Here is a 14,115-nt window from a genome sequence, read left to right on the forward strand (position 1 = left end):
TCCAAGAGGTAATTTTAAATTAAATTGGAACCGAAAGTCTCAGAAAATGGGATATATATGTAATTTCATTTTATTTTTGCTTACTTAATTATATCCTGTCTGTGTATTGGTAAAAATAAAAACAAAATTAAAAACTAATTCACCTTTATAAATCTGTATTCTTTTGACATTGGGATGAAAACGTGACTTTTGTTTTGATTAAAATGAATCATTTGCAACAAATGTTTTATTAATGTTAATGAGATTACATTGATTGCCAGGAGAAACCTGGGTTTTCCATACCCAGCTTCACCATTCACTGGCCAGATCTTTATTAAAAAAAAACGTAAAAAGAATAATTGAGGTTTATCCTGATTATTTCTGCTAAATGTCAAATAATTGCATTGTGGTAATTGCCCGAGTTTACTCACTGACTACTAATTCAATGACTAAAGCCAAATCAGTCACAAAGTGCCTCAGTTTTCACTTTTGAAAATTACAATAGACAGACTTCTAAGGCCTGATAGCATCAAGCTAGCCATCCTATTATGACTCTCAGTTTACCGTTAAAATGTCAGTGAAAACATAAAAAAAGACATAGGTAAGAGTACAGTAAACTAAAACTGAGTCAACATTTGTGAGAATCAGGAAGGAATTTCTGCTATTTGAAGCTGAATTAAGAAACAGTGGCTTAGACTTCCTTTGGCATCTGATTGTATATGACTGCCTGGGGAATAGATAAGAAGTGTCTACCTTCTCTTGAGGCTCTGACATAGCTAGGTATAGGAAAGGGCAAGACTGACTACAGGCTATGATGGGTTTACGGTAAAGGAAGTCAGGATCCACGTTCCTCCCAAGATAGTGTAAATAGTTAATACCACCCTAGTAGAACAAGAACAGCTGTGAATAAGAACAGTTGTGAAATGAAATGAATCAGCAACTGTGGTCAAGGAAGAAGAAGCAGGCTCTTTGACAGGACATCAGCCAAGTGATAATTATAAAACAATAAAGGCAATCCCATTAAAATCAAGAACAAAATAACAATGTCTATTGTATTGATATAATTTAACACAGTTTTAGAAATTCCTAGCTAAATAGTAAGAATGAAAGATGAAACTACTGAAAACAAGTAGACAAGTTAAACACTGTTTGAAGATAATAGATTACAGGCCTAAAAAGTCTAAGGAAATTTACTGACACACTATTTGAATTAATAAAGAATTCAGTAAAAATGACTAGATTCAAGATAAATATACAAAAAGTGGTAACTGCTCTAAAAACCAGCAATAACTAATGAGGAAATATGATGACAAAAAAGATCTCCTTTACAATGAAAACAACAAAAACCAAAACTGTTAACTACCCCCCCAAGAATAATTTAATAAAAATATATGGGTGACTGCATTATGCTCCTCTATAAAGGCAATATTATAATGTTATCAATTCCCAAATTAATTTCGACAGCAGTTCTAATAAATCATTTGAAGGAAATTTTGATAAAATATTCTAAAATTCAAAGAAATTAGTGAAAATAAGATGTTTCTGGAAGGATGTGTTTTAACAGATAATGAAGTATATTATAAAAGTTCAATGTTTATAATAGTATGGTATTGCTATTAGAATAGGCAGTCATTAATAAATGATTCAATTAGATCCATAAATTACATAGCCAAGGAACAGACACTTAGAATGGCATATATCATAAAGGATGGCATCATTAAATCCATAGGGGAAAGAAGTCTTATTAGATATAAGTGGAGCTGGAACCATTATTTTTATAAGAAGAACAATTATTTTTATCTCATAGAGGTAAAAATTCTCACATAGATTAAATAATTCACTTTTAAAAGTAGAAACTATAAATAATATGTAAAAGAGAGAGAGAGAGAGAAATGGGCCATGGATAGATTCATTCACTGATTTGGCCAATAAAATGTATTAACATTTTTTGTATTAATCAAAAAAATGCAAATCTAAACAATTAAATCCTGTCACTTGACTGTCAAATTGGTAAACAGTCTTAAAATTATTATTTGATAAGATATGTGTAAAACATTTAGCCTGGCATGTGGAGAGAGCTCAGTAAGTAATATTTTTATCAAAATTGCTAGTCAGGCAGCGGTGGGAAGGGCACTCATACATACCTGGGTAGGGTAGAGATGAAGGAGTAATAAAACGTTTTTAGAAAGGAAATTGGAAATAAGTATTAAGAACCTTAAAAATTGAATTCTAAACAAAAATGTAGACAAAGGGTCATAGGATCAAAAAGCAAAGCATAACCTAAATATAGCTAAACAGCTTATGTTCATAAAGATTTGTAATTATCTGAAAGTGACATAATTAATAGGTTTGAAAAATATGCACATAAACTTCCTGAATATAAAGGGGAAGTGTCTTAAACAGAAATTTTCCACAAAGTCTTGAGGTATTTATAAATTTTTTGTACTCTTGAGTAATTAAAACTCATAACATACAGTTTTTGTAATTAAAACTAACTTTACCATTGAGATCTCTGTTGTGCTACATTATACTGTAGCTGACACATCTTAATCCATTAGGTAGAATCTTGATCCTCTAACTCTGAAAATATATAAATGGTATAGGAATGTTAAGAAAATTGTTATTACTGTTAATCTAGTATTAAAAGTAAAGGGGAGAATGGAGGAAATTGGGAAAATTGTGATTGTCAAAGCTCTAGATTAACTCTGGAAGATTATTTACACAATTAGAGTTTGAAGAATGTATGAAATGAGGGAAAATATGCTCAGATCACTTTTAGAACATATGCCCCTTTCTTGGTCTGAAAGAAGCAATGAATTCCTCTTTTTAGCTTTATTTCTTAAGGGAAATGTGAATTTGTAACATGAATATACAAAGATCTGTGAATCCTTTTGCAGAGAAGTTAAATATTAGTGGAGAGAGTTTCGATCCGTTTGTCAAAAGCTTGGGTCTCTCCCCAAAACCAATGGGGTCTTAGACGTCACTTACTAGTGGGCAAAAGTTGTTAAGTCCTTTCTGTCTCTACTGTTCTGAGATTTTGAAATGTATATAGCTACTTCTGCTGCTACTATTTACCCAAAATAGAAAATCAACACTGGTTTCCTCATAATTCACCTATTTAAAAAAACATAAATCACAAAATGAAAATATTATGGCATAAGTTTATTATAGAGCTCACTTATTAATAAGTTAATTTCTTGAGTAATGGTGCATTATTTTAGTTTATTATTTAAATAAATATAACAGATTTTGTATTTCTAGGCTAAGCTGTTTCTTTAGAGGAAATATCTGTGTTAGAATATTTAAATAAAAAATTTTAATTGGCTTTTATGATCAGAATCTATTATGGAATTCAGAGGTTTATTTTACTCTAAGAAATGAAATTTATCAAAATTATTACTTATCAATTTTTCCCCTCTTTATAGATATTCGAATACCACTGATGTGGAAAGACTCTGATCACTTCAACAATAAAGAACGTATGTATGATTTTAATTTGTAATTTGAATCTTTTCCTTAATGTAATTAATGTGTAAGTAAGTTAATTTGTGATTATTGGGAGAAAAAGTTGCTTCCACACTGAAATGAATTTATGTCATCTGACAGCATAAGCAAAATCTTGCTGAACGATTTTTTTCCTGATTTTTAGTATAAATACGTTGCAATTGCTTGATACAAATTAAGGGAATGAATATGTATTAATCTTTTAGTTGCTGATAGGAACCTTTGCAAGGACACTATATAACAGGTTGTAAGGAAAGGGAAGTGTAAAACAAAAGAAAATGTTTAAGGAGTGAAGGTAAAGGCAACTTTTCTTCTATTGACCAAAATCCTGGACATCTTTTCTGCCTTATTTTGTTATTTCAGATTATTTAACAGGATATAAAATAGAAAGATTTTCAGCTTGATCTTATTTTTTTTTTTTCCCGTCATCATTTTATGGCTTTATATAGTCTTCACAAATCCATGTAATGCTTAGGTCATAGAAATTAACCTCAAATAATTTCTAGCTGTTTGAGGCAAAGCAGTAAAGATATGATAATCCTTTATCATTCTTGTCTGTTGTGATAGCATTGTTACTCATACTTTAAAAACTGAATCATATTGAGCATAATTAGTTTTATATGAAGAATCCAAAATCAGGTTAGTATATTTGTTATTCAATTAGGAAATATAATTTACAAAAGAATACATGTGGGAATTAAGTACATCTGATTATTCTAGAGAATAACTTTTGAAGAGCTACATCTTTTTCAATAATGAGGATTTAGCCCTTTAATCACCTAATACTTTTTAAAAACATCACCATATTAAAAGGCCCTGCAGCTCTGCTTTTTTGTGTTCACATGTCTACTTTTTATTGTTTTTGTGGTTTCCTCCCTTGCTGTTAGTTTAGTGGAAAATGTTTTGCTGTTGTTAACGTGCTGGGTGTTAAACTTCTTATAATAGAAAACTTTTTTTTCTTAAATAGACTCGGAAACCAAAATGACAAAGGTAGTATGAGTGTGTATGTGTATACACACACACACACACACACACACACATACTAATAATAACTTTGCTGTTAATTAAAGCTTAAACAGTTTTCTAGGGATAAAATTTATGAGTTTGGTCATTATTTTAGACTGCTGAAGAGGCCTATATTTTTAGCTTTATTTTTTGATATTCCCTGGTTTAATTATTGTAGTTGGGTAGAATATTAATATACACTGACAAAACAGTACTATAAAAAGTTAAGGATTGTAGTGTACAATGTCTATAAATAAGAATCTATTAACAAATATTTAAGCTACTTTTTTTCATTTTCAAGTAAATTTTAACATAATATAGGCATTTATCACATGGAAAATGGCTTAAATACTTTTTTTTCCTAGGAGCACCACGCTATGCCGTTTTTTGTTTATTCAAAATGGGAGCTGAAGTTTTTGATACTGACATGATGATTGTAGATAAAACAATTACAGATATATGTTTTGAAAATGTAACCATATTGTAAGTATTATTTATCTTTAGAGAATGAAAATAATCTAAAGTTCTTTTTTAAAGGTGGGTATGATTATTGGGTCTTTGGATTATTTTTGAAGCATTAAGATATTTAAATGTTTAAATCAATTTTATAAGTTACTTTATTCAAAAGAAGCCCATTTCTCCATTTGAAATTTTCCAACTTAAAGTAAATGGAAATCATGTAATATTAGTAATAAGTGTTTGACTCATTACATATTATATATTTTTTTAAGTTTTGTAAATGTTTATAGTTCATTTATTTACTAAGCTATGAATACAATGGAATCTCATTATAACATTATTGTGTACAGAATGCATTTGAGAATAAAACAGGTTTTTATATCTCATATAGGAGATTTAGTTACAGAAATACCAAATTAGTATTACAACTTTATAAGATAGTCTTGAATTATGTGCCATAGAAAAAGCACTTTAGTAAAATTTCAAGATGTTCTTTTTCTTATGGTGCACTTCTTTCATGTACTCCAAAACAATAAAAAATTGGGTGATCCTCAGGGCTGTTTTTATTGCGTCTGCTTTTTTACAGGCTCATTTTATTGTGGTCATAATACAACACCAGAAAGAACTCCTCAGGTAGCCATAGAAATCATTTTTAACTAACATAAGTTTTTCCTGGCCTCTTTTAAAGGTTCTGTTGGCCTAAACAGTGTATGATTTGTATTTCCTTCAGAGTTTTAAAGACACTATCTTCATATCTAAATATTAATAACTATTTAACTATTAAAATAAAGTCAGTATATATGACTTTTGCCATTTTTAGCTATGGAGCAATACGGTTGAGATTTAAGAGTACCAGTTTTGCCACTCACATAACATTAAAAAAAACTACTTCAAACCATGTTTTGTGGCTTCTGTCCAGTGTCCCATAAGTAATTGCACAGCACAGAAAAATAAAATGCATTGTTCTGTATTATTAGAAGTAGTGTGAGCCCTTTTACAAGCTTTATTGAACGAAAGCAATTTATTTAGGATCCCAAAAATGTTTACATAATTGAGACTAAAAAAATAATTTCCCTTAGTTACCTAAATACATTTATTTCCATTATCAACAGTTGCTAATAAATTTTTCCTATCAAAATCATCTGTTAATGGGCTCTTTTCTTCATGTCGCTTTGCTATTGTTTGTTTTACCACAAAGGCAAAAATCATATATTTTTCTTCAGGGACAGAACAATGTAAGTTTCTTGGAAAGACAACACATGATTTATAATTTTTAAAAAATTCTGTAAATATTTTAAATTGTTCTAAAAATAAATGCAGTCAGATGTCCTAAATGTTGTTTAAAAATGTGCTTTTTGTTATGATTGTTTTTAATAAGTATTCAATATTTATGAATCTCTGGTTTTCCTCTAAATATTGACATTTGTTAGTCATTACCAAGAATATTGTATGTTAAAAGTTGCCAAATAATAAACTATAAAAATATCTGGAAGTTATTCCTTGGATTTATCCAAACTTTGGATGGGCCATTTAAATCTTAAAATAAAAGGTCTGTGCTGCATTTTTAAAATCTCTGAGGCTGATGGATCGTCTTTAGGTAATATCTACTGCCGATGGACCTGTTTTGTAATTTTAAATATATTTTATTATTAGTAACACCGCCACAGTTTTTTATGGAAGAGCAGTTAATTGTGTCTGAAAAAGGGCAAAGCTAATCTTAGTGTTTGCTAAAATTGCAGAATTTCTGCATATTGGTTTAATAAATATTTGATTACCTTTTATGCTAGTTTAAGAATACAAAGATAACCAGCACTGGCCTTCAAGTTCATACCTTGAGTCTATCTTTTTATATTATTTTTTGTTTTTCTCCCATATAACTAAATATTGAAATGTTATTTTAGAGCTGTTAGGTGTACAGGTGGAACAGGGTATGGGGGGAGACATTGGTAGAGTGGTAAGTGGACTGTAAGTGACTATGAAAAAGAAATGAAAACTAAAGTTCTTAACAGAAGAAACCTTTGGGTTTTTGTTTTGTTTTGTTTTCTTTCCTTTTTGTTTTCAAACCACTTTCTTGTGGAAGAATAGTCATTTTAGGAAATCACATATATAATGTAAACACCTTAAAAATAGCTGTATTAAAGGAATGACAAGGAAAAAATAGCATTGGCAACAAAATAACCAGGACATTTTATTCTTTTTCTTTGAGAATATGCTTTTACATATTGTTTAAATTGAGTTAAAACTGACCTGCTTTAGAAGCCAGTACCTCTGGAAGCTGTAGTGACTCAGGTCATTTAGATATTAAATAAATGCTGGGAGATTCTGTCTCATTAACATACATTAACATAAACCTATTTCAAATGCTGATTTCAAGTGTATGAAAACATCAAAGGATGTTATAATTTTATTGAATTAAATTTTTAACATTTAGAATGCCCTTGTTTTTAGTAATGAAGCAAGGCCAGACTTTCAGATAAAGGTGGAATTATATAGTTGCTGTACAGAAGAATCTTCTCTAACCAACACACCAAAAAAATTAGCTAAGAAACTGAAGACTTCTATAAGTAAAGCTACAGGAAAGAAAATAAATTCATTTCTTCAAGATCATGAAACATGCTTGTCCTTCAGTCCTGCTGTTTCGTAAGTTTCTAATGCAATATTTATAGTGACAGTATAATTATATATTTGTGACATTTTAAAGTATTGTATGTGGAGTGTATGTTTATATTTTAAAAGGAAAAAACATCCTGAAGCAGAAACAAAACTTGGTCGTCTGACATTTACCGAGCTGAGGTAGCCTTAATACCTTACTTTGAAAGTAGGAAGTTGAGTGACTGTTTTTAGTGATTTTGGAATTCCAGTATCTGCCAGAAAGATGAAATGTTTTCCTTGAAAAGGGACTTTATATGTCAAAGTATTTGCTACGTATCAGCCTGCTAATTGGATTTCTATATTTATGTCATGCTTTATTCATATAGATTTTTAAAAAATATTTTACCTCTATAACAAAACCATGTTACCATTATCACACCTAACAAAATAAAAAAATAAGTCCTTAATATCTTCTGATATCTAGTCTGTATTCAAATTGCCCCAATTCTGAAAAAGTCCTTTTGTGGTTTGTTTGTGCAAATCAGGATCCAAACAAATTCTACAATGTTTCGTTTAAGTGAGTCTTTTAAGTGTTTTTAATCTTTAACAATTTCCTATCTCCTTTTTTTCTTGCCATTATTTATTGAAGAAACCAGATCTTGTGGAATTTTCCATACTTTGAATTTAGCTGATTGTATCTGTGTGGGGTTTTTTTTAAACATCTTTTCCTATCTTCTGTTTTCCTATATCTGGTAGGTAGACCTAGAAGACTGATTAGATTCAGGTTCTCATTTATGGCAATAATACTTCATATTGATTATATATGCTTCCTACTGTCTCCCATTAGGAGGCCTTGTTCCACTTTAAGTCATGTTAAAATTGATCAGTGGGTTCAGGTGTTGCCAGCCTGATTTATCCATTATAAAGTTCCCTATCAATCTTTTGTCTAATGGTTTTAGAAGCCATTGCTGATCATTTATTATTTTATTAGGGATTATAATTTGGTTACTTGCTAAATTTATCCTGCATTTTTTTTAAGTTATCTTTTTTCATTGAGGTATAACCGAAATACATTATTTTAGTTTCAGATATAAAACATAATATTCAATATTTCTACCTATTGCAGAATGATTACCACAATAAGTCTAATTAACATCTGTCCCCATACACAGTTACTGAATTTTTTTTTCTTATAATGAGAACTTTTAAGATTTACTCTCTTAGCAACTTTCAAATATGCAATACAGTACTGTTACTTATAGTCACCGCGGTGTGCATTACATCCTGTGACTTAATTTTATAACTGGAAGATTGTACCCTTTGACCCCCTTTACCCATTTTGCCCACCCCATACCTTATCTTCTACCTCTGGCAACCACTAATCAGGTCTCTGTATCTATGAAATCAAGCTCACAGATTTGGAGATAGGTCTCATATGGGGAAATAGTAACAACTGGTCCTCCTTCAAAGTCAGTGGGATCTCCTTTTGTGACCTAGCCTCCAGCATTCTTTTAGTAGTATCACTATGCTAAATGCAGCTTGGCTTTGGGCATATGTTGCCCTCATTTGACCCTGTAACCATGCTCAAGGTAGATCATTATCTTTAACATTATCCCAGGGATAAAAAGTAGTTAAATCTCCCTCCATTGTATTAGCATAAGAGGTCTCTTTCATTGGTGGGGATTACCAAAAAAAGACATGGTTTCCTGGTAAAATTCTCAAAAATCTGAGGAGGAAGCTTGAGAATCATTGTCTTTGGAGTTGAAGTGGAGCACTCTTGATCACGTATAACCTCCTTTAGTCAGGACAAGACTATTTCTATGTCAGATGCTGTACAATGGATGTTCAAATATTTAAATGTCATCTCATCGTAATTCTGTTCATGTCACATGCTGAGATGGTTTCTTTCCATACCAACATCACCATCTCTTGCTTTTTTATCATTATGCAGTTTTGGAGAGGAAAAAGAAATTTAGGAGAGAACTGAGTATGTGAGTATCTGATTCAGTTGGAATCTAAGAAAAGAGTCCAATTATTTAATTTTTAAAATTAAACTTATTGGAGTAACATTGGTTAATTAAATTAAATAGGTTTCCAGTATATAATTCTATAACACGTAACCTGTATATTGCATAGTGTGTTCACCACCAAAAGTCAAATCTGCATTTTTTTTTTTTAAACCTAAAATTCTCTCAGAGAACCTCCCTTCATGAACTCTGTGGATATAAATCAAAAAAAAAAAAAAAAAAAAAAAAAAAAAAAGATGAAGGAAAGGGAAGAAAAAAAATTGTTTCTTTTATGTACTCAGTTTTAGAATAATTTGATATCCTAGCAACTATGGAGGTGATCAATGTTTTGCTTTAACTCTTGAATTTTTACATATTAGTGTTTTACTCTAGTATAGTTATTATTTTCTTTGGAGCCAAGTTGTTTCATCTTTGATTACTGGTAAACTTTCCAGTTGACTCCTGCATCTTTTTGATACAACTTAATCTCTGACAGCTTCTTTGCTTTCTGACACAAGATGTTCCATGTTCATCTTGTACTTTCTGCCTAGATTTAGAATTATCATTTTTTTTTGAGGATCCCTGGTTTCTTTCAGATACTTTCTTTAAACATTGTGTTTGTTGCTTCACAAATATTTTTATGTTTATGTTTCTTGAGAAAACTTGATGAGGCTACATTGCTAGAATTTCTTTGCATGTCTTAGTAGAGTTGGCTCTTCAGCATGCCAATAATTTTACTATAATTACAAAAAGCAAAATATTTTAGGTATAGATCTGGAAGTATCAATCATCAGAGTGTAATTAAATAACTCTTTTCATGTCAGATATATTTCATGTGAAAAATGCCTTGGGACTCTAGCATTGTGGCTTTCAGTCTATTTTGCTTGAGGACACTTTATTAGTACATTTTAATTTTACATCATGACTGAGTGCACAGCTACATAAGCAGAGTTCATAAAGCAATATTTAGTCCTTGCTATTTATAATATAGTTATCAGACTCTTTTATTCTAGTTATTTTCAGTTTTTAGAAAAATCTGTGAATGATTAAGTTGATTTCAAGATCTATAAATGGGTCCCATCCTCTGAAAAACAGTCATGGAAAATATAATTCTATGCTAATATAAATGTCATTAAAAAAGAGGAAGGTGACCCTTTAATTTTCTTCCTTTAGAATTAAGTCTATCTTAAAACTGTTTTTAGGTTAAGATTATATCAAGTTTTGCTGAAAAGATGCTTTAATTCAACCATAAGGTAATGAAACCATTTCTTTTTGATGATTAAATGAGCAATTATATTTCTAAGTTGAAACGTAGATTTTAGAACTGAAGGAGACCTTGGAGGTAATTACTGAGTTCAGTAGTTTTAAACCTTTTTTTAAGCAGCAAATTCTTTATTTAAAAAATGACAGGACTAGTTGTGTTCTGGATGTTACATTATTCCCAGGGCTTCTGTTTTCTCATATGAAAGGTGAGGATGCTTAGACACAATTTTTTTTAGAAGGATCTTTAGAGACATTTTTAGTGTTTCATATGCTTTTAAAGCATATAAAAACAATGAGTGGACCTCTCGATTTTAAAATTTTATCATTTGACAGTGAATATTTAAATTTTTTATCCTGTCATTTATTTGTGTGACCCAGGGCAGATTAATTTACTTTCTAGGTTTTTGTTTTTCCATCTGTAAAATGAGAATATTAATAATAATGAAATCATATCTAACTCCAAATGATATTTACGAGATTCAAAAGATAATTATTGAACTTAGTTTTATAGTAAGCATTTAATAAATGTAGCTCTTATCATTGTTACTATTTTTAATGTTCTGAGACCAGACTTTTTTTTTTTCAAATTCATGCTGAAGCATTGGAGTTTAGAAAATTTAACAAAATTTGATAAAAAATGTAGACAGATATTTTAAAATTGAAAATAATGTTTATAATTTCAAAGAAGATAATATAAGTGATGTTAGAACTTGTATTTAACCTATATTCCTCTTCGAAGCCTAGAGGAATTTTTGAGGATAACGTTATTGGTATTAAGTATTTTTTAATAGGGATTAACATATTTGTCTTGAAGTGTTTATTCTCCTATTTAGATTTGTCATTTTGCTTGCTCTATACCTGAATTCAAACACGGATTTTCTTTTTTTTTTTTAATTAATTAATTTATTTTTTATGGTGACATCGATTAACGAAATCCAATAAGTTTCAGTTGTACATCTTAACAGTAAGGCATATATATATTTATACTGTGTATTCACCTCCCATTGTTAGATTTCTTTCTGTCACCACTTATATGGCCACTTTTACCCCATCTACGTCCCCCCACTACTGATATTTTTAATGAACATTTCCCGTGAAACTTGCCTGCCATTTTTTTATTTATACCATTATGGTTGGTCAAAAGATAGGATAAAATCTTTTACAACATTTCAAATCATGTTCTCCTAATACCAGCATCCTATTGAGCTTCTGATCTGAATCCAGAGTATGCCAGCTTAGACTCATAGCCCATGACATCTCTTACCTGATACTTACTTAACTGACCACTTCAGCACCATGATGAGTTCAAAAATAACGTTAGTATTAAAAAGGGAATCAGTTTTATTTCTTTAATAGTGATCTAGTTCAATGATAAGATTCCTAAAACAGCTTTTAATTTTTAGCCAAAATGGGCATAAAGGATCAAATTTAGGCAATGTGTATTTTATTTAGTAACGTGTCATGTGACCAAATACAGCTGTACTTCCTGACAAAAGAGAGCACTTGTTCAGGTTACCATTTAAAGTAGTTATTTGTTTTCTCATAACATTTTTGGATATCACCCCCTCCCCCCCATGTTATAACAATTGGCCTATTTGATTTTAAAAAATGTAGCCGATTAAACTTTTGGGAACTCAATATTAGGGTTGGCCAAAGGAATGAGTGTAATGTTTTAGTAAGAAAATGTTATCCTGACAAGAATGTTTTAAAAATGAGATCACTGTTGGTTTTGGAAGCATTGCCATTATAATTAGTCATGGTTTAAAAATGAAGTAACTTGAAATATCGTAAAGTATTATTTGATCTGAAAGAAGACAGTGAACATTTTTGGTAATTTTTAGCATGCTCCCTCATGTGATTCATTTATTTATTTGATTTGTGGAATTTAGCTTACTGAATTCCTTTAGCTAGATTTTTCCCAGTGCCTCTATAGCTGAATTAGCTATTTTATGCTTTTTAAGAACTATATAGCACATTTTTCTTCATTATGTAAATTTACATTGTTTTAAAGTCATCTTGTGAAAACTGGTAAAATTGAGAGTGATTATTTACTTGACAAAATGGTGTATAAATTTTTTTTAAAAAACCACTATATTACATTTTAAATTAGGTTGAAGTTACATGTATATTAACACTCGTGCAGAATAAATGGATTATTTATGTTTTGAGGAACAAGGGTGTTAATGGTTTGATAGTGTGAAAGATGACTCAGCATTCAAACGTAACTAAGGAATTACTCAGCTGTTGCGTGTAATTAATTTATTCATTTAATGATCTTAGAAATGATTATTCAGCAGTTACACCATGTGGTATGTTGGTTTCAAAGGTTAATAAGTCATGCTCCCTCCATTCAAAATTCTTGCAGTACTAAAATACGGTCATTATATATCTGTTTTAACAGAAAAAATACCTTAATTTTCAACTATTTCTTAATGAAGTATAAAGGTAGTAAGTATAGCATAGTGGAGTTCTTTTTTTAATATAGCACTTGCTAGCTATAGCCAAGTCAGTTACATTCTCTGCAGTTGAGTTTCTTCATCTGAAAACATGGACCAGAATATCTGCCCTGCCTACCCCAAGTAGTTTTTGTAAACCTTTAAAAAGATATTGCTTGTCAAAGTACCTTAAACTTCACATAAGTAGATGTAATATTATAATGCTTCGTAGGTCTCTGATTTTTAGGGGATGTTCTCATCCTACTACAATTTTACATTTATTATTTCATTACAAAATATAAACTTGAGAAATGGAATCTAGAAGAAAAGTTATTTATAGCTCAACCACTGTAAGTCAAAAGCTTTTTATAATTTTGAACCGATATTCTTTTTCTAGGTTTTTAAATAGCTAGCTTGAGGGGATATTTAGATATTCATAATTATACTATACATTCAACATTTTTTAGAGTTATTACAGTCTTCACAAAATCCTTGTAATGACCACATTACCTATTAAGTGGCCCTATCATGGTTTATTTAACCATCTATTCATTGGAAATAGAAGCAAATGTCTTACATGTTTACCGTAAAGTAATTGGAGAAAAGATGTCTTAGTCACAATCATTTTTTAAGCCCTAAGAAAAAAAATTAAACATATACTTTGGTCATCAGACAATATTAGCCTCAACTGCCACGCAGATTGCTTCCTAAACACGCCAGTGTACTCAGCACACGTATAAGCAGCCTGTAACTTAGCTGCTTTCTGTGCACACTAATTGGAGTATTTCACGTTACACTATGTATTGAAATGACGCCATTCCTGAAGTGAAGAATATGCAGATGTTTTTTAGTGGTCAGTGAGAATAAATTAT

The 14,115-nt window shown here is 30.3% G+C and overlaps 1 protein-coding gene across 1 annotated transcript in view; it reads left to right on the forward strand.

The window, feature by feature from the left end:
- Positions 1 to 14,115, forward strand: part of RTKN2 (rhotekin 2) — a 63,139-nt gene that overhangs the window by 16,016 nt on the left and 33,008 nt on the right. The window contains exons 4-6 of the mRNA XM_016159181.2: positions 3,405 to 3,458; positions 4,854 to 4,971; positions 7,396 to 7,587. Of these exons, the coding sequence (XP_016014667.2) occupies positions 3,405 to 3,458; positions 4,854 to 4,971; positions 7,396 to 7,587 (364 nt within the window). The remainder of the gene's footprint in view (positions 1 to 3,404; positions 3,459 to 4,853; positions 4,972 to 7,395; positions 7,588 to 14,115) is intronic.

The sequence above is a fragment of the Rousettus aegyptiacus genome, unplaced genomic scaffold, assembly GCF_014176215.1.
Source record: "Rousettus aegyptiacus isolate mRouAeg1 unplaced genomic scaffold, mRouAeg1.p scaffold_m13_p_6, whole genome shotgun sequence".
Classification (NCBI taxonomy): Eukaryota; Metazoa; Chordata; class Mammalia; order Chiroptera; family Pteropodidae; genus Rousettus; species Rousettus aegyptiacus.